At 40.5% G+C, this 20,157-nt stretch overlaps 1 protein-coding gene across 1 annotated transcript; it reads right to left on the bottom strand.

Moving 5' to 3' along the window:
* Positions 1-611: 611 nt before the first annotated feature.
* SLC30A8 (solute carrier family 30 member 8) lies at positions 612-12,169 on the bottom strand. The gene is made up of 7 exons (XM_085561686.1): positions 11,778-12,169; positions 7,859-8,080; positions 4,803-4,956; positions 4,107-4,287; positions 3,612-3,717; positions 1,886-2,020; positions 612-877 (listed from the first exon to the last, which is right to left on the bottom strand). Exons 1-7 carry the CDS (start codon positions 12,031-12,033, stop codon positions 732-734), a joined length of 1,200 nt encoding a protein of 399 aa, XP_085417812.1. The 5' UTR covers positions 12,034-12,169; the 3' UTR covers positions 612-731.
* Positions 12,170-20,157: the final 7,988 nt, after the last annotated feature.

The following is a 20,157-nucleotide window of genomic DNA, read 5'->3' as shown; positions in this document are numbered from 1 at the left end:
AAATTTTCTCTCATAACTTATCATGGTGCAGCACTATTCAAGATATGGGTTAATAGTTCAGGCTCATGCCTGGCAGAAAAGAGCTTGAAGGCTAGCTGAAACATAAATAGTGCTAGCTAAAAAACAAAGAGCTGTTTGCCATATATGAATGGAATGAACACTTGTGAGCCATTCTCTTGCGATCCATGGTACCTATTTGATACTTCCCTTAGTAGGCAGGAAGAGGACTGTCTGCCAAAATGCAGGGAAAACATCATCACTTTCTTCCCCAGATTTCTTCAACTCTTGTAGTAATTAAAATTTTCTCTTGCATCCTGAATGAGTGCTGAGTTTGCTAACACCAAACTCACATTTCATTATACCTGTGATAATTTGTCTATTGGTAATTTGAAGGTTGATTAGTTTTTTGTTACCTGTAATTACAGACAGGCACTCTAAATGTTGCTTTACTGCCAATCTGCTGGTATAGTCAAGAGTAATTTTGACATTTCTCTTGTAATTGAAAGAAACAACTGATGGACAAGCAATCTAGGAAATGGCTGGATTTAATACTTGTTCTCTCATTGTAGATGATACCAACAAAGAAAGGCCCATGCTCTGCTTGCAATGGCAGGGCTTGTTATGTCAGCTAATTACCATTTGTTGTTAATCAATTACATCCAACCAGCACATACAGTCTCCATTGACCTGTAAGAGGGGTGATGGTTATTTGGCATAGCACACTGCTCCCTTTAATCCCTGGGCTCTTGGCAGAAGACACAGTCTGGTTTCTGGTCCTCTCCTGATTCAATCTGAATGGTGATGGAGTGGAAGCTGTAGTGCTCAAAGAGGGCTTGGGTAACATCTCTCAAAATCTTCTGGCTGTCTGTTGAGTCTGCTACAGATAGCAAGCAGAAAGTAATCAAAACACATATATTTTGATAGTACTTTAAAGTATTGTATACTTCTAATATAGACATTGATATCTAATATAGATATTGTGTATTTCTAGGATAGAAACTTTTTACATGAAGTTTGTTTGAAAAGTGTTTCTTGTCCTTTTTATCCTCTTTTCAGGAACCCCCATGTCAGCAAACCTTTGTTCATTCAAATGTGGTTGGAATATGCAACTTTGGCAAGAGTTAAGCTAAGTTAAATAATCACCACAGAAATTCAATTTGGCAGGAGACTGGAGGAAAGCAGAAATACTTAATAAAGATTAGTTCATCCAGTCAGGGAGCAGCAGCATTGCCAAGTGATTTGGGTGTCTGATAGACCCTCTGTTTTTGGAAAGTGGGGACTCCTTGGAGGATTTCACCTCTAGCCCTGACCATGGCCAAACACAGCTGGCTGTTTTTTCTTAATACATAAAAAGCTGACAAACAGATAAGAAAATTGACCTGCGTAGTGGACAGTTTGTCAACCAGGATAAGAACTACAATTTAAAATAATATTCTAAAAGATGAACTGCAGCTACCTCTAAACTTCATTTATTTTTAAAGATTGTTTTACTTCTGGAGACACATCAGGAATGCATCTTGGCCCTGTAAGAAATTCTCGTATAGATCAACAGTTTTCAAGTTTGACAAAATTGTGATAAAAATCCGGTTTGAATCTACTTCTTTTAATTTATTTCAAATACCTTGTCATTTACTTTGTTATCCTACAACCTCTGCAGTTTTCAAGTTTTGGGCTAAGTAGAGGTCCCTTTTGTTTAGACAAGATTTCTGGGAGAGGATCTCAGAGCTTTATTTGTTATTGTTGTTGATTTTATTTTTCCAACAAAATTATGACGACTTTTTTTAACAAGTAATAGATATACAGTCATCTTAATCTAAATCAAAAAGACTGACCTTTACTAGACAGCAGCTGAATAGTTACTCCCTGCTTACAGAAATTTACTGACCTGTGGCAATGTGAGCAGAGAGAGCAGTTTGATTCATTGTCAGAGACCAAAGATGAAGGTCGTGAACAGACTCCACTTTTTCAACTGTTAAAATTCTTGCTTTTACAGCATCATAAGCAAATCCTTTTGATGTTCCTGAAAAGGAAAAATTGATGGAAAAACAATATTTTTAAGGGATACGAATTGTGATCAATGGAAGAAAATGAATCATGAACCTTTATTCACTTAGATAATTTTTATAAAAGTATTCAATGCTTTGGAAAGCCCATCTATTTCAGAGTTCACTGTGCTATATAATCAAAACCCTTGTTTTGAACTTCTCCATGGAAGGGTGAGACTCATGCATGTTTTAGGGGACAGACTGAATGTCCAGTTTACAAAGGGTAGTGAGCTGTTTAGCCAGATCTGTCGTAGTTTTGCACCATCTGTTGTGAGTGCATCTCTGTGCCTACGTGAACAGCATGAACTCATCATCCTCCACTTGGATCAGTAAAGTGAAACAGCAGCTCCAGCATCCAATTTCTTTTCAGAAAATTCTGGGCAGAATATTCTGCTTAGGAGATAGGACACTCCCCAGAGTGTTCCCCAGGAGGACAGTGGGCTTGGTGCAGAGGGGAACAGAGCATTGGTGACTTTGGCATGTCAGCACTGCTTACAGAAGCAGGGAGTCACTGCTTTATGAAGAGACTCCTGAGTGTCAGGGGTTGCACCTCCTTCCTGGTAGCTTGATTTTTTTTTTTCCCCTAGTAACCAAGAGATCTGCTATTTTGGCAGCCAAAATACAGTCAGTTGCCATATTCTTGCCTAAGTACACTTCTACATGGAAGTATCTCTGTCTTACAATCACTGAAAGCAAACCAACACCTGAATTAAACTACTATAACAGTATTTTATAACAGATATTTATTTTTTTAACAGATATTTTATTTCTTGAAACAGCAGTAGGTGCAAGTGAAAGAGAGAAGAAATAGCCATGCAGGCAGTCACACTGAATACCCATTCAAAACTTGCACTTTTAGAGCTACTTTTCCCTTTAATCCTCATGTCTTCACAGCTGAGAAAGAGGTTGCATTATATTATTCAACGTGAGTAAGGCAAAAACATGCATCTGTGACTGCTCAAGTCACTTGGCCTTGCAAATCAAATATTCAGGCCCATAGCTGACAGGATTAAATATTGCTAAGCCTGGCTCTCCTTGCTGCTGCTGTGCTGAGAATTGTCTATTCCCATGCCCTGGAATACAACTGGAAAGCTTTAACAGCTTGCTTTTCTGGACTTATGTAACTAAAAATCTTTTAAACTTCGGTCTCTTGCACTCAGCCTATTTCACAGACACAGTTCAAAGCACAGCCAAAGCACTTTTCTTGGCAAAGACTTATATTTTACACGGGTAAAGGAAATACACAACTAACAAGGTAAGTAGGCATCTCATATGCCAAAGAGGTGATAGAAAGAAATGCTACACATATGGCAAACAAAATCAATTCAGAGCTCATTAGCAAAATACCAGTACAAAGGTTTTTACAAAAACTGGCGTAAGTGTAAACTTAATGTAATGGAAGAAAGCAATTTTTATTAAAATTAGAATTAGGTTTAAAGTGTGATCAGAATCATGAGACTATCATAAATATGTTGTTATACTTTTTTCCAACATATATAAGCATCATGGAGAAAGGAACAGAAAAAAACAAAATGCAAGTGTATTGATTTTAGAACCAGATCCTACCTTCCATTAGCATAGTTAAAATATCCCTTAAAATCGTGATGGTAGTGGCCAAAACAAAGATGGAAAACACAAATGTGCAGATTGGGTCAGCTATTTTGTACTGTGGCTAGAAAAACATGAACAGACCACGTTGTTAATTTCATTATTGTTGGTTATTGTCATTTTTAATTAGTTAGCATGAAAGAATAATAAATTCCATTCATCTAGTTCAGAATGTGTGCTCGCCTCCTTTGCCTGTTAGGGAGCCTCAGTAAAGGGAACGAAGGTGCTACAGATGAAGACAGGGAGACACCAGAGTATCCAGTAGAAACAGCAAACAGCAAGGGTTACACTCTCAACAGTTATTTCAGTTCCCAAGAATAATTCTCTTTAATACAATTACAGTGAGTATGATTAAGACAGAGGAAATATTTACATAGTACCTAGTGTCACAACGCTGTGAAAATAGCACTTACCCTTGATTACAAGGCAGGCATATGAACTAATAAAACCAACCTTAAAGAAGATGATAAGTGCACTAATTAGCACACTAATACTCTGGAATAGATCTCCAATGGTATGCACAAAGGCTGCCTGCAGGCTGGCATTGCTCAGAGCTGGCTTCTCCAGAGGGGCTGACATGGCTTGTGCCCCATGGCTGTGCCCGTGGCCAGTCTGGTGCAGAATCAGGCTTAGTCTGCAAGAGATGTAAAACTGCAAATATCAGAGGATGTACTGCATCTCTGAAAGCACTGAGGTCATACACATCACCGCCCCTGTGACTTCTGAATGCTGAACAGTAAAATCTGACACATTAAGTAGAAATGCAGAGGTGGCTGATCAGACAATTCCTAGGTTTTTGGTGATTTGCATAATCAAGAAAGCCTGTGAATGGGATAATTAATGAGGCCTCATTTTCTATAGAGTTCTTGAATATTCTGACATTTAATAAAAAGTGAGATGAAGAATAATCTTTTCCTGGGGTTTGTAGATTCATTTGCCTTCCCAGTGTGGCAGCTAACAGAAAGGAGGAGAGCAACTGCAACTTCCAATGAGAAGCAGAACCTCTCTTTTTGACCCCTTTCCATATCCTCATAGAGCTCATAAATACTTAATATTTTTGATGCCATTATCTCTCTATAGTTTTTTTTAAATTGAATTAATCAGCAGGTTCAAGGTTCAAATGTCATATGAGAGAACAAAATAACTTACAGGATGTTACTGATCACAGCACAAGCAGAGGTAATGAGCATCACTGTAGCATCAATATCGTAATCTGGGTGCAGCAGCCTCATGCAAGCCAAATATGTCAACACACCAGTCACCATCCAAACTATTATCATAGACATCAAAGCTCCCAGAATTTCTAGGAATGAAAAAAAAAATCTTCTTTTAACAGTCAGAATAGGAATGCAAAGCATTTTAAGAGGTTGATGATAATGGTTCCAGGTGTATGAGCTTTATAGCCAGGAGAGCTGCTTTTTGTGTCCTGGCAGTCTTAAAGCTCACAAAGAATGTGCCAACCTCCTTTCTGATCATAGTAATTCCAGTGGCAGCCTTGTGCATGTGGTGGCCTAACCCTGTTCTACCTGCTCCAGCTTTTGTCCCCTTTCCAGTGCTGAGTTCATGCAACATTCTAAGAAATTGGAGATATGTAAAAGATCATTTGGGGACTTCTGGGAGGAAGAAAAGCAGTTTGCCTGGCCCTGACTGTGGTGTGAAAGTCATAAAGACCAGCCCACCTCTCTCAGAAAGATTATTTTCATCACATGAGCAGAGGTTTGAAGGAAGGAGAGAGGCACAGCCTCCCCTGTTTCTGCACACCTCTCACCACTGCATATTTCAGAAAGACAGTAGCAGCTCCCAGCGAGGTCCTGTCAGCAAAACTTATCCTAGAACTCATTCTGCCAATGCCACAAAGTCATTTTGGTGCCACCAGCTGTGATGAGAACAAAAGAAGTTATTTTTTCCCTGAGGTAGCAAAATTTAATTTTGTCTCTATTGGCTTTGAGTTGGGCTCAAATAAATCCAGTCCCCAAGGCCAGCTTTTATTGCACTGTTATAGGAGAGGTCCAAGGAAGTGCATATGAACGTGCAGCATGCTTTTAATAGGATATGAGACTAGTAATTGCCATGTGACTTGAATGGGTAAATGAGCACAACTGAGACAATACCAAAGAAAATGCAAGCTCATATTAAAGTGAAAGGCAGTAGACAGCCATAAAGCATTTGCACAGACCTCCACTTACAATCCATTAAAACAGCTTATGATTTTTTTTATAATTTTATGGGGATTCCCTCTTTTGCAGGCTGCAAAAGCTTATCAAATAACTGTTTTGCCTAAAACTGGAAAATAATAAATCAAAGTGCACCAACAGGGGAATCTAGTTTTGCTTAAAAGTAAATAGAAGCAAACATATATCCTACAATTTTTTTCCTCAAGTTGCAGGTTGAACCTCTGTAACCTTGGCCCAGCTGAAGGTGTTGATGGCAGTGCATGAAAGTAGCCAAGAGCTCTTGCGAGCACCTGTATCCACCTCTGTGGATTTATGTATATCTTCAATAACAGGACATGTTAGTGGTCATCTTTACATATTAATTTTTAATGGAGTATCTTGGCAAAAGTTTAGTTAAGCTGGCAGATCAGTTCAGCAGCATTAAGACTTCACTTGAGATGTTCTCAGTTACTTTTTTTTGTAACTTCTAGCACTAACAGAGCACAGCAAAAAATAGTGTAGAATTGCGTGGGAATCTGAGTACAGCTGAGAAAATTAAGGTGCAAGAGAAGTTTTGTATCTGAAAATAGTTTGGCTCACACTACCAATCATTCAATATTGTGTTTCTGTGTTTATGGAAGTAGCTGCACTTCTTTGGCATGGAGGGCAGGAGGCATTCAGATGGCTAAAGCTGAGCACTGCCATAAAGAGTCTTTTCATTACAGTATCTATGTCTGAGAGAAGCAGTGAAGAAACATCCTCCAGTATCAAGGAGGGCTGCACCTGCAACACCTTGGTAGTCAGCAAAGAGTGACATTGCCACCTGACTGCCCTCAGCTTTTCTATTAAGCTTGAGGTACACTAACACCTCCATGTGTGGCTTGACATAAGGTGTGTAATTGACTTCCAGAGTGGCAACTGGATTTCAAATGGCACAAATAATTTACATATAAGCAACAAAACTGAACCCTGAGACATCCAACATGAGACTTACTTTCAGACAGAGACAACTAAATTGCCTTCCTGTAGGCATTACCTAAGTGTCTAAGCCTCCTCTGTGGACAGTGGACATCAAATTAATGATGACTGACACAGTTCCCTTCTTCACTGGCTGACTGGGATCACTTACTGGTTTCTTAGCTGTGAGTGTCTGGTCATATTTGACAGGCCCTGATTTTGTGCTTGGCACCTTGTGCAGGTTCCTACAGGTCTTGTGCAAGGGCTGCCATTCCCATGCACAAGCCTCTGACATCCTAGGGTTGTACCGCTGAACTTCCATGTTTAGGAGGCTAAATGGAGTCAAGATTTCTGTTGAATATATCAGAGACTTGGACCCTGTGCTTAAAGGTGCTCATGTGCATGTAGGCATTGATATTTAGGTGTCTAAATCTTGAACAGACTCATAATCCCAGAAAATTATTCTCACTGTTAGTATTTTGCTAGTGTCTTGTCTTTTGTGGAAACACTTGTGTTTGATTGTCAGGCTTTTGATATTAGGTATCATCTGTAAAACGGTTGTTTTAGGTTGAGGACAGAGTATTTTAAAAACCTATTTGCATCTGATAAAAACCAACAGTGATAAAGAGATATGAAAGAAGCTAGAAAAGGGTAAATGTTAAAGGATCTACTTTTCTACAAATGTAACATTGTGGACTTCTAAAAATAATTTAATAATTTGCTTTAGAAATGGAGCAAACCCTAATTTTTATGGTTATTGTTGCTTTTATAGAAACTTGTTTCATAACAAGTTGAGAGCTCAGTCCTCCACACACTCAAGTCTGAGAGAAGTTGCTGTTATTTCAACCAAAGCTAGCACCAGCCCAAAACTATTGTAAATAACAAACTGAAAGACATGCTTGTAGATGAGGTGACTCTTTACTTCTTTGAAATTCACTGTTTTATTGTGTTTCATGTCCTGAGAGCTGTGGGAGCATTAGTGCACTGTCTCTAAATGCCTGCAGACCTGTGCTGGACATCAGCTTGTTCTCCAGCCCCTGCTGTGATAACTTCCTTTTCCCATTCCACATGCTCATGATGTGACATGTTTGCTACCTGCTCGGTGCCACCCAAAAGTGAACTGTTTGGTAGGAGGTTTGGAGGAGAGCCACAGTGAGAAGAGGCTGATCAGGAAGCTTGCCAGGTCCACCAGGATGTGCGCGGCGTCGCTGACCACCGCCAGGCTCCCGGCGATCCGCCCACCTGTGAAACACCCGCCCGGGTCACGGCTCTGCTCGGAAGGTTGAGCCAACCAGACCAAACTCAAGACCTGTTTTGCTGAGAATCAAAGGGAACACTCAATTTTCAGTCATCATATACAAGACCCAAACCTCTTCAAAGATATTTCATTTTGTACCTCATTCACGCAGCGAAAGGGATGAATTAATAAAAATACATAAAGCAAATTTTTTAGTTAGACACCTAAGAACAATAAGAGTTGTGATACATTAGTTCTGTACTTATATTACTGTTGTACCATTTGTCTATTTTAATATCAGATTTTTTTTTTTTTGTGAAAGCCATATTTTTGTGAAATTCCATGTTAGGAATCACATTTCCAGTATCCTCCCACTATCTTTTCACAGAACACAGATATTTTTATGTATGTACAACAGTTCAGAGACCTAGCTTATGGGATTAATTTCCTATTTGTTACAGGAAAATATGCATGTTCTTCCTGCTGCCTGACTGTTTATTTGTCACAGGCAACACTAAAACAGGAATACATAGAAAGATCCCAGTAGAAGGACTGTGATAAGCAATCAACTATTTTAGTGAGAGCACAGAGAAAAATGTTCTGTTCTCATGACCAATCTATCATTTTGAATCTGTAATGCATTACTTAACTTTCCTTCTAGAGCTCAAAAAATGTGGCTGAATATTATTTTACTCTGTGGGAGTTTGGATTTATGTGGATTCTTAAGGAAAAACCCACCAAATTAAAATAATTTTGGGTTATTTTAATTCACATTTCTTATACTCTGTAAGCCAAATATCATTATTTTGCCAAATTCTTCTAGCCCTATCTTAGGACTAAAGGCAAATCCAAATAAACTAAAAGTTTGCATTAAACTGTCCCAGCTCCTGGTGGCTGCCGAAGACAAGGATCCCAGGCAGGACACTGTCCTTCCAACACATTACAGCAAGTAAATCTTTTCATCAAAGCAAAAATGTAGAAAAGTAGAAATATGAAATAACAGAGCCAAAACACCTAGTTTCTGCATTTGACAAAGCATTTCCATTCTTTAGTAATTTAATTAATTTCAGCTCACTCGTTTCTCCTGACCACAACCTGTGTGATAATTAATGAATCCTGAAAAACATAATAAAATGCCTCATTCATATCTTTGGCAGCATACCACTGCCAAAAGGACATGTAGATATATCTCTTTTTTCCTTATTGTTGGAGCATTTTCATGCCAGCAGGATGGACTGTCTGTTTAATTTCCTTCTGTATGCATATTTTAGATTAGAATACCTATCACCATAAGTTTTCTCAATGCAGAATTTTGTTCAAAGATACTTCCAAAAAGGGAGAAAGCGTAGCTGCAGAATCTGGGGGCACCTCATTCCTTGTGGTAAAATGAAAAATTCATCAGAATAAGTATTTCCCAGCACATGCTCAAGTGTAAATGCACAGATACTTTTTGGTCATGGCACATCTCAGTGTTTTCAGGGTAACTGTAATCTCAAGAGGGAGGTGGTTCTCCTTAGCAGGGGGAAGAAGGTTTGTCTGGCAGTGGCCAGATGTTAATAACCCAGGCATCAGGTATTTTTCAGCAAACAAATATGTAGGTCACAAGCTGTGGGCAAAACCATATTGCATTTTATATACTCTATTTCCATGTTCTGTGGGTCAGCATCTCAAAAGCTTGCTGCTAGCATGCTGTCCTTGAAAAATGTTTGCAAATTATTATTTTATGTATTGCTGGCATAAATAATGGCTTGGGTGAGTTTCAGAGATCTCAGTCTGCTTAACTTAGCAACTTGTCTCACTGATCAAGTTTTTATGTCTCTCTCTGACATGAGACCACATGCAGTGTTTGTCTTTCTATCTACTGCCCAAGTGGAAGTGCTTGGAAATCCATTTGGTCTTAACCACCAAAAATCATTGGAAATCACTTTCGAATCTGGGCTCCACACTGGAGCCCAGACTGTATTGGTACCTCCAGGTCTATGGAGATTGTGATGGATCTGTCTCAGAAGAACAGAAGGTAATTGTCTTTCAAGGAGAGTTGGTGGTGTATCAGGCTCAACCAGCAGTGCCCTGTTTGGGAAAGCAATAATGGCCAGCACAGATAGTTTGGGAAAAAATATCATGGAGAGATCTAGGCATTCAAAGAAGCACAACTTTTCAACCTCTCTGAGAGGGATGCAGCTTTGTTTCTTCTGTTTAGCAGAATAATGCCCATGGAAGCTGTTTGCCCTCAGAGGGCAAGGAGGGGAGGGGAAGATACTCTTTTTGTTCGTGAATAAAATAAGTGTCATAGTTATAGGCTTTTACAGCTTTTTATCAATACTCCCAACAAGTGGCCTTTAAGACTTACCAATCCCTATAATGGATGTCTATAGATTTATAGACCACAAGCAGTAGAAATTTTCAGTCACTCAATGGTCAATCATCAGGCACAGCAGTCTTGCCTAATGAGTAAAAATATTAAATGTATGGTTCATAATTACAAAAATCTCCACAGAGAGCTGTCTGTAACCGCAGTTAATAACTGGTTTGTCAAAGTTTAATGGTCTGAAGCAAAACGGTCTTCAAGCCTGTTACTTAAACTGTCACCGCAAAATAGCTGCATGATTCATTAAGCAAAATGAAACATTTAGTTAACATATCATCTGTCCTTCCAATTACCCTCTAGCACAGCCACATTCACCAAACTTAAGCCTACTGATTATATGGTTTTGTTAATAATGCATTACTTCAGGCACTGGAAATTACTGCATGGGGATTAGCAGCATGCACTGGTTTTCATGGGGGAAATGCACATGACCTACAAACAACAGCGCTTCATGCAGAGGGAGCGCATGGGAGGGAAGAGTTAGAGAAGGCCCTGCTGGGTTTGGCAGCCAGAGGAGAAGGCAGAAATGCAGCAAGTCTTTCAGTGCCTCTACTTCTCACTCGCAGGGAAGACAAAGCCTTTCTGTTTAATTTCCTTGGGGCTCCAGAGATGTCTGAGCTGGGAAAATATGGGTTTCAGAAGCCTTCCTGGCTGATTTTTGTTACATCAGCTGGAACACACATGGCAAAAGTCTGTGGGATTCCCCATGCCTTCCCTTACCTCAGCTCACTGCAGAGAAGGGCAAATTAAAGAGCCAGGAACTATCAGGTAGATATAGATATCACAGAATCCACGGGAAGAGCAGGGCAGTGAGACAAAATGAAAGCAAATATTCTATAAGAAACCCAAATACTTCTATTGGATGTTGTAAGGTGGCTCCAGAAGTGAAAGCTAATTAGGGATGGGAGTAATCTTCCATTGATCTAGAGACACAGCAGCAGGCCAGTTTAAAAGATAAACATGCCCTGATATAAATACATTGACTTAGCTGTAGAAAAACTGATGGTGAATCTGGCCCTGGATTTCCCTGGATTTTGAAAAGACTCTTGCCTTTATTTTCAGATCCTACTGCTAGCAGCCTCTATCAGTGCTGAGGTCTCATTGGCCTGGATAAATATGCAAAATCTTTTAATCTTTTAAAAAGAATGTAACTCAATTTATTAGAAAACCTTTGTGATGCTAAAACATGCATCAGTCAAGCTTAAAGACCTGGAAGAACAGTTCAGACCATTTATTGATCTTTGTATTCCTACCAGATGCAATCCTTGAATGAATATATGAAAATATTTTTATAATTTCACCTAAACCCTCTCCTCCCCCCAGTTCTTTAATGACTGGGGACAAAGTAGAGTTATTTAATGCTGGATGGGTTCACCCATGTCAGCATGGTCCCTGCAGTCAGAGTGCACTCAAGGCAAGAATGTGGCTGTGCTGGGCACCAGACTGGGCTCTTTTTGAACAATACTTCCCTGTTATCTCAGCAATCATGAAGAAGGTGCAAATTACTGATGCTACACAGAGCTTCCTCCTGGCTTGATGCTGCTCCCTCTTCCTGTTCTCACAGGCCTGTGAGTAGCTGTGACAGTGATATGCTGGATTAGCTCCTGTAACTTCTGCTTCCTGCTGCTGCCTCTCTTCATTTGGATTCTTCTGAAGGCAGCTCATCCTTTGGGATAGAAAGAAATACAAGGTTAAAAAAGAAAAGCCCCGGCTATTCAGGTGTCTGGCCCTACAGCCCCAGAAACAATGTAATTAATGCTTTCAAAGGGTAAAAGCAGCATTGGGAACAGCAGAGCAGGTCATAGAAGAGGCTTGCTGGCACAAGCAAGGCTCTGTGGGAGGGAGCTGCACATGAAACGAGTGTTCTGGCTGTGTTTCCCAGCTCTTTGGGCTCTCCTACATCATTTAGCAGTTTATGAAGCACAGGGTGGCCTTCCTAGGCTGTGTATCTCATGCACACCACATGACTTTAAAAAAATTGTACCTCATGCAAATAGCTACCAGGTTCAGCATAATATGGAGAAAATTCTACTAAAAAAATCAGGATTTTATTCTGAACAGCTTTGTCAGGAAGACTAGGCAAAAAAACACTCCAAACTTCTTTTTCTTAAATATAATCGGCTAAAGATATTTGTCCCCTTTCTTTATTTTATCTTAACAGAACTATTTAATCTTAAATTTCTGAATATGTACAAAATCTACCAATATTCCAGCATAGAAATAGAGAAATTCCAGCTCAGCATAGAGCCTGAGCATAGAAAATATTAGCAAAAAAATCTCAAAGGTATTCAAAAATCAAAGAAATCAATTCTCCATAGTACATATAACCCATAGTACATGTAGAAGCCTTCATGCCACTGAGGTCATGGTAAGGTGAGAAGTCCAGCAGAAGTGGCTCTTTGAGCATTTCTCCATTACAAAGTGATTTTTCAGCCAAGTCTGCTCTGCCATAAAACCTCAGTATTGTGCCTCTCCATGTTCCTGCACAGAAAACACAGGGTGGGGGTAGAGTGGTCTGGGGCCAAGCTCATTGCATGGAAGCTCTGGAGGCTCCTGGATGCCCACAATGTTTGGTGCACTCAATAGAACAACCAAGACATTCCCCCTGGGAGGCCCCAAGGTGGTTTGCTGAGCAAGGATATTCCCTTCTCCTTATCTCTCAACAGAAAAGAGCCTAGATTGCACAAACACTCTCTAAACCCTCTCCTAGGGGTACTTAAAACCATTCTGTCTCTCCCAATACAACATTTGTTGCCAGAGCTACTCCTAGTGTGATGAGTCCCCAGGAGATGAATTCTGCCATGATGCACACACACTGTCCCTATAACCACGTGTTGCAGCTGTTTGAGGTCTGTGTGTGCAGGGGCTACCCAGGAACACAGCAAACTCCACTGCTTTTTTCCCAAGCCTGAAATTAGCCCGGGGCAGTATGTGAGACTGGGCTTAGTTGCCCCAGTAATAACAGTGGCTTTTCCCCATTTTGACTTCAGACTTTCCTCTGGGACTAGGTTTCTTCAGCTGAAGAAAACCTTTATTCCAGGAAGTAACATGAATCCTGGTGACTTTCTGTAGTGTTTCTGCCTAGTTTATAGAAGTGTCAAGATGCCTAAAATCTCACTGGAAAGAAATCAGCTGGTGGCTGCCAACCTGCAGTAGTCAATGTCCAGAAAAAAACCTGTACGGAAATCACAAGCTTTTTCCAGCTGCCTTTTTGGGTGGCCTGAGGGGGCTGCAGCTGCTCAGCAGGTTTGAAGTTCTGCCGGATGCCCCACACTGGTGGGCAAGAGGCAAAGGCACCTGCAGAGCTGATGTCTTGGCTTTTTATATTCATCAACATCCCAGAGGTACTGATGAAAGAAGAGATGACCCACCTTGGCAGTCAAGCCCTGCAAGTGTAGATTATCAATGTGGATTTGGTTCTGTAAATATTGAGATGTTCCAAGGGTGTGATGTTCCCCTGAGTCAGCCTGTTTCCCAGCCAGGTTAGCATGTGGTCTCTGTTTGCTCAGTCAAGGTGACTGATTCCCCCTGTATGTGAGGAGCTTGTGTGAACAAGCAACTGGTCAGATGTCATGTCTGATGCTTGGAGACAGTGAGTTTGCTTAGTCCTTTTGTCAGCATTTTCCTTTATTTTCCTCACAACAACAAATAAATAGGAGTTGGCCTGTCTAGGGAATGGGCTGCCCATCTGGCAGCTGGGTCCCCACCAGCCAGTCCTTCTCTAGACCTTTAGTTTTACATTTATCGGGTTCCTTATGTGTACTGTGTCAGTTTTGTACAATATTTTACTGATGAATTAGACACCACAAATTAATTCCTTCCAGATGGCTGAATAAAATGCTGTAGTTTTCTCACTCTCCCCTGGAGATCAGGGCAGGCAAGATTTTCTTTCTCACGATCTCTCTCAGGAGTTATCTTCCAATGCTTTTCTATCGTTTGCATGTAAATTTAATTTTCCCTTACCTCGATTTTCATCAGCTGGCATTGAACATTAAAATCATCTTAATGACATGAGTCACGATCAGCTCAACAGCCTCTTAGGCAGGAATGCCAAAATTACCACTGCATATTCTGAGCCACCAAGTCCTTTCCTTGTTGTTAACAAAATAGGTCGCTCTATGATCTCACTCTCTTTTGGTTTTTGTCTTTCAGTCTCTCTGTCAACTAACAAAGCCTCAGGACATCACTGAGGGGCAGGAAAGCTCTGTCCGCAGACCTTGCTGGACAGATGCAAAAGCAAACAGAGAGAGTATAAAACCACAAATGCCACATTCTTCTGTCTAAAGGGTACCTAAATAAAAGTGCCCCGGTTGCCAGAGGTGGCAAGCATTCACTGCTCCCTTTGAACTTGCAGAACAGCATCTGGCCTGATGAGTTGGGAAAACTCCTGCCAGCTCCTCTATGTAACCATTATCTTTCTCTTTCAAAAGCTGCCTGCCACTAATTAAAAGAATCTAAGAATCTAAGAGGCAGTTTTCTAAAAGTGTGAATCAAAAGCTTAAGGTGCAAAGATCAGTTCTGTTAGACCAGAAACTCCTTCATAGTATTTTAGAGCAAGATGTAGTCTTTGAGCTTCAGGTCTCTGTGCCAGCATATTGCAGAGTTACTGATTAAAAAATAATCTTTTCTCCATTTCAAATTCTCTTTCCTTTGTAAAAAAGATAGTCAGGGGAATGTCACTGAAAGGCTCCTACTGAGTCATGCCTGGAGGGAGGAAGCAGAAAATATTAATACATATTGCAGATTTCACACAAATCATTAGCTTTTTATTACAACTTCCTTTCTGTTTATTTTCACTTGATCTGCCGGGTGCCTTGATCTGCAGGCTTGTGGGAATAATTGCTATCCTCCTAGACCATTATGAGTTCCCCCGTCACAAGAGGAAAATGTGGAATCACTGTGCTTTCCACAGGAGATCATCTCCTTCATGAGGGAAAATAGTAATTTTCTGGTGCCTGAAAGGATAATGAAACTACCTTCAGAGAAAAATTTATCAAAGCCATTGTCCCTCCCTTGTGCTGGCACCATTCTGATTTCAATTGATGTACCAATCTTGAATATTTTCAAGGTATTTAAGACCCTGTTAATAACCTGGCTGCCCAGTTTCTCCTTTTCCTTACTGTGGGCACAAAATAAAGGCAAATATTTATATGTTTGCATACATTTAGATGTCCAGTAGATTGGAATTCATGCCTCAGTTACCCAATTTGGCCTCATTTTGAGGGCCTGGCCCTGTATGCGTAAATGTATTGTCAAGAGTTTTCCTTCTACATAACACTATAACAATTACTGCCTGGAGACAGACCAGAAGTGAATGTAGCCAAGTATCCAAATTCTGTCATGAGCATGAAGGAATACATAAGGTCAAAGTACCAAAGAGGAACATTCCCAGAGAGTTACTGCTCCCCAGTTCTGAACCAGAGCTCCTGTCCAACATCTCTTCACAGATCCCTATTCTACAAACCCAGCTGACTTAAAAGTATCAAGTTCCACAATTTAATTAAGATGTGTGTAAAAATAATGTGTCTTTTGTCACTTTGGAGCTGTCTGCCTGCTATTTTAATTAGTTCTAATACTGTTAGAAATGACTGACTATTCCCTGTTTACCTGCTTCACATCACTCATGATTTTATGTATCATTGTTATACCTCTGAACCCTCAATTTTCTTAGCTAATGCCCTAGCTATTTAATTTCTGTTTCATATAACTTACTACCTTGGTTCTAATTTTCTTTCTGGGCAAAACTGAACTGGGCATAAGGGAGATGGCATATGGCCAGTACTGGGAAGACACAATCCATTCTGCGGGGTCCTAGTGTCATCTGCAGGGGGGCAAAGGCAACAGGTATGAGTTTGCTGAGTCTGATAAGTTACTGTGTGCTACTGGGCCAGCTGGCAAGCCAGTGCAAAGGAGACAATCACAGGCCTCTCAGCTAAAACAGTCCAGAGATCACAAGAAGCACCCACCATCCTCCTGAGCACTGATTCTGTAAAGGATAAGGAGTGGTGGAAAGACTATATTTAATGAGGACTCTTTGAGCTTGTAAGAGTTTTCGTATCACCTGCAGGAAAGGAGAAAAAGAACAAAATATTACTTATGTACTTGCTAAAAAAATCACTTGTCACCTGAAGAAATCATCTCCCAGGTTTCCTTCAAACTTTTTGCTTGCTGGTTTGAGCCTGGCAGACAGGAACCAGTTGGGAGTCTAAGGCCCATAGACAAGAATATCTACAGATAAATGTTCTGTGTTAAAAACTTTCGCATGAAGACAAATCCCAACATTTCCACACAACATTCCTGCTATCAGCATTGCCCACTGCTGGGTTTTTCCCTGCCTTGTCTCTTGTCTCAGAGATAAAATAAAAACCAAAACTTTGAGACTTAAAGCCTTGAGTTTCACTTGTGTGATGGTATTCAAAGTCTCAATATAAAGAACATAATAAGAAATCCAACCTGGATCAACCCAAAATCTAGCTTATATCATAGCTGGCACAATCAGATGCAAATCCACTGATTTATGAAGTGGGATATTGAGTATTTCTGGTCAATTTACAGTGATCTGTCGCCAGAAAGAATTAAAAATACTCTTGCCTGTCTTCATTCATGGAAAGCTGAGGAATTTGGTCAAGCCATTACCTAGATTGTGATAAAGGGTTATCTAGATCACTATATAGGTGATAACAAATAGAAAAAAAAATAGAATATAAATGATTAATAGTTAGAAAAACTTATTCTCTTTTAATACCAGCATTGACTGTGAAAAGACCAAACAAAACTATCTCAGAGACCTAGTTCACACCTAATTTAAAAACAGATGATGTATGATTTACGGACAACATATTTTGTATGAAGTGGGAGGTTCTGAGTGCTCAGCTTCAGAGCCTGTAACCATTATGGTTCATCACCTTCCTCAGGTCTGATGGGAAGTGGTGTCCTGTCCTGAGACCCATCCTCTGCAATGCCTCCCTCTGTTACCTGGAGGAGGAGGCATAGGGCACCCCGATCACATTGGCAGATGATGCCAACCTGGAGGTGCAGCTGATGGGTTGGAGGGCAAGGCTGCCTTAAGGAGTCTGGAGAAAGAGGTCTACAGGAGCCACCTAATTTCAGAAGAACAAATACGAAGTCCTGCACAGGGAACAGACAGATTTGTGAGACTGTATCTACAATATTGTGTCCAGCTTTGGGGTCCTTAGCTCAGGAAGGATCAGTAAATCAGTGCAGGTTCAGCAGAGGGTGACCAGGATGATTAAAGGCTGGAGTACTTCTGGGGGGACTGGACTTTTTGTGAGCACCTAGATGCAACCTGCCAATATTCTTGAGGAGGCTATTGAGAAGATGGAGCTTTATTGCTTTACATGAGGAAGGATGAGGTCATTGGTCATAAATTGAAACAAGTTCCAGTTGAATATAAGGGGGAAAAAAATATTATGAAATTAATTCCCTATTGAAGCAGATTGCCCAGAAAGGTTGTGGAGTGTCTATCCACAGAGATTTTTTTCAAGACTAGACTGGAGACAGCCCTGAGCAACATTATTCAATCTCTTAGTTGGCCCAGAGACATTCTTAAAGTCCCTCCCAATGTGAATTGTACTATAAACCTACAACTGATCTGACTTTCAAAGGGCTCAGTTGAAGCCCACTCCCTTTTAAGCATTTCAAGTTTGACATTGGAAGCCTTAATACATCCAAACTATCTAGTGACAACAGACAGGTCTTGCATGTGCAAAACACTCTCCTCCACCACCCCGAGGGCAGGGAAAGGGGTCAGCTTTCAGGCCTCCTACTCACATGGTCAAGATAAAACTGTATTGATAAAACTATATAATGATGGCATTTATTAAAAAGAAAGAGGCTGGGGGATGTCAAGGAAATAGGCAATCTGTGTGCAAAATAAATTCTGTTGAAAGCATTAGAGCTGCTCATTAAGGCTACACATGGGGGACAGAAAAGTGTGGTAATTTATACCAAAGGCTAAGATTAGCCTCTTGCTGCTGTTGGCTTAAGGCAGCTGCTCTGTGAGCCCAGGCCCAGGGGGCTGCATCCCCTCACGGGCTGGTACCTGGGCCGCTGGGCTGGCACCCCAAGCTGCTGGGTGCAGTGGGAAGCAGGGCAAGGGCTTTCCCTCTGTTACCAGCTCTTTCCAACAGGAGGAAGACTTTAGCTCTCAGGCCCCGTTTCTGGTTATTTCTGGAAAAGAGTAATTAAATTGTGCAGTTAATCAAATTTCACCTGGCAGAAAAAGCAAAATGGAGAAGCAGCACAAAAGCCACATAGCTGGGTGACAAGTCCTCTTCATTTTGGAGAGCTGTGCTACCACCTCTGTCATTCGGCCACCTCAGGACCACCACTGTGGAGCCCTCTGGGACCAGCCCTCCAGCACAGGGGCTATTGCATGTAGCTGCAGCATCAGTCCAACAATTGCAATTGCTGCAGCAATTCACCCCAACTAATTTCAATCCTAAATTAATAAATAATTATCAGAAAAAAATTTACTCTAGAAGGTGTGTCAGGTCTCAGATGGGAGGATCAGCTGCCAGGGATTCTTGCCCCCAGTGTGTATCCTATTCTTCTGCTTAGCAGGGATATTCCCCATTACCAGTGATCCAGGGGAAAAAAATGCTTCCTCACAAAAAATGCTTCCTCACAAGGCAGCCCAACAACTGCCCCTATCTCAAGGGACCATATAATGGGTTTGCCCAGTGTTGTCCTTTGTGTCCAGAGGTTGCAAGGGGCCAAAGGACCTCAAGCACTGAAGCTGTGTTCACAAAATCGCAAACTTTCAAAAAAACACTGAGTGTCTTCAATAACTAAAGTGAACTGCAGAATCATATGGGATCTTTCTGAAATATAAATATTACCACAGAAGTCATATAGTGCCATCTATATTTATGGAGCCATGTAATAATATTTGAATAATAACCCAGACTTTCAAATGACTAAAATATGATGGCACTGACCCCAGTATAAGAACATGAAGAGACAGATTTCCATTTGAAATGACAGTGTTTACGCCAAGTTTCTGTCCCATGTTTTAAGAGAGCCAAGCAATAAATAACCTGAAAACCAATGAGATAATGGAAATGTCAAGAGGTGCTAAGCTGCAACTGAACAGCTATTTTCTTTTAAAAATACTTGCTAGTCTGAGTCAAGAGGAAGAATGAAAAAAGGTTAAACTGCAAAACTATTTTGTGATAGACATTTATACTCATCTTTTTAACCCCATCTATAGTATCTCATGTTTTCAGAGGATCTTTCCTCACTCAAGCAAACATTTGCTCACTGGACCTCTAGCATAAAAGAGGTACATTAACTCTAATCCAAACAGACTATCCACAAGAATAAAGCATTGCCTTTTTTTCAAATCAAACAGATAATTTAGACATTCAAGCATGAAGGAGCCTTGAGCCAGACATGGTGTCAATAGCACAATTATAATTCAGCCTAAAATTGCAGCATAATTCATGAGGTTTTGCATCCTACAATAAATCTACTAAGCTTATAAAATACATAGCAAGAGACACTTGCTTCAATAGTTGATTGGTTCAATCCATCACAGACACAGACACATCAGACTGCTGTCTAGTAAATGCTTCAAATATCTAATAAGAAAGTTTGGGAAGGAAAAAATTGAACAAAACATTTTGAAAGTAGTAGAATGTATGCACAGTGAAACTCCCCAGACTTTGACTCCTGCAGCTGGTTGGCAGATTGGTGATCTCACATTGCTCTGACACAGAAATGTTAGTGAAGGAAACAAAGAGTTGTGTTACCTGTCTAGGGCCAACG

Source organism: Lonchura striata, chromosome 2 (assembly GCF_050655825.1).
Source record: "Lonchura striata isolate lonStrDom1 chromosome 2, ASM5065582v1, whole genome shotgun sequence".
NCBI lineage: Eukaryota > Metazoa > Chordata > Aves > Passeriformes > Estrildidae > Lonchura > Lonchura striata.
This window is presented reverse-complemented; position numbering and strand designations above follow the sequence as displayed.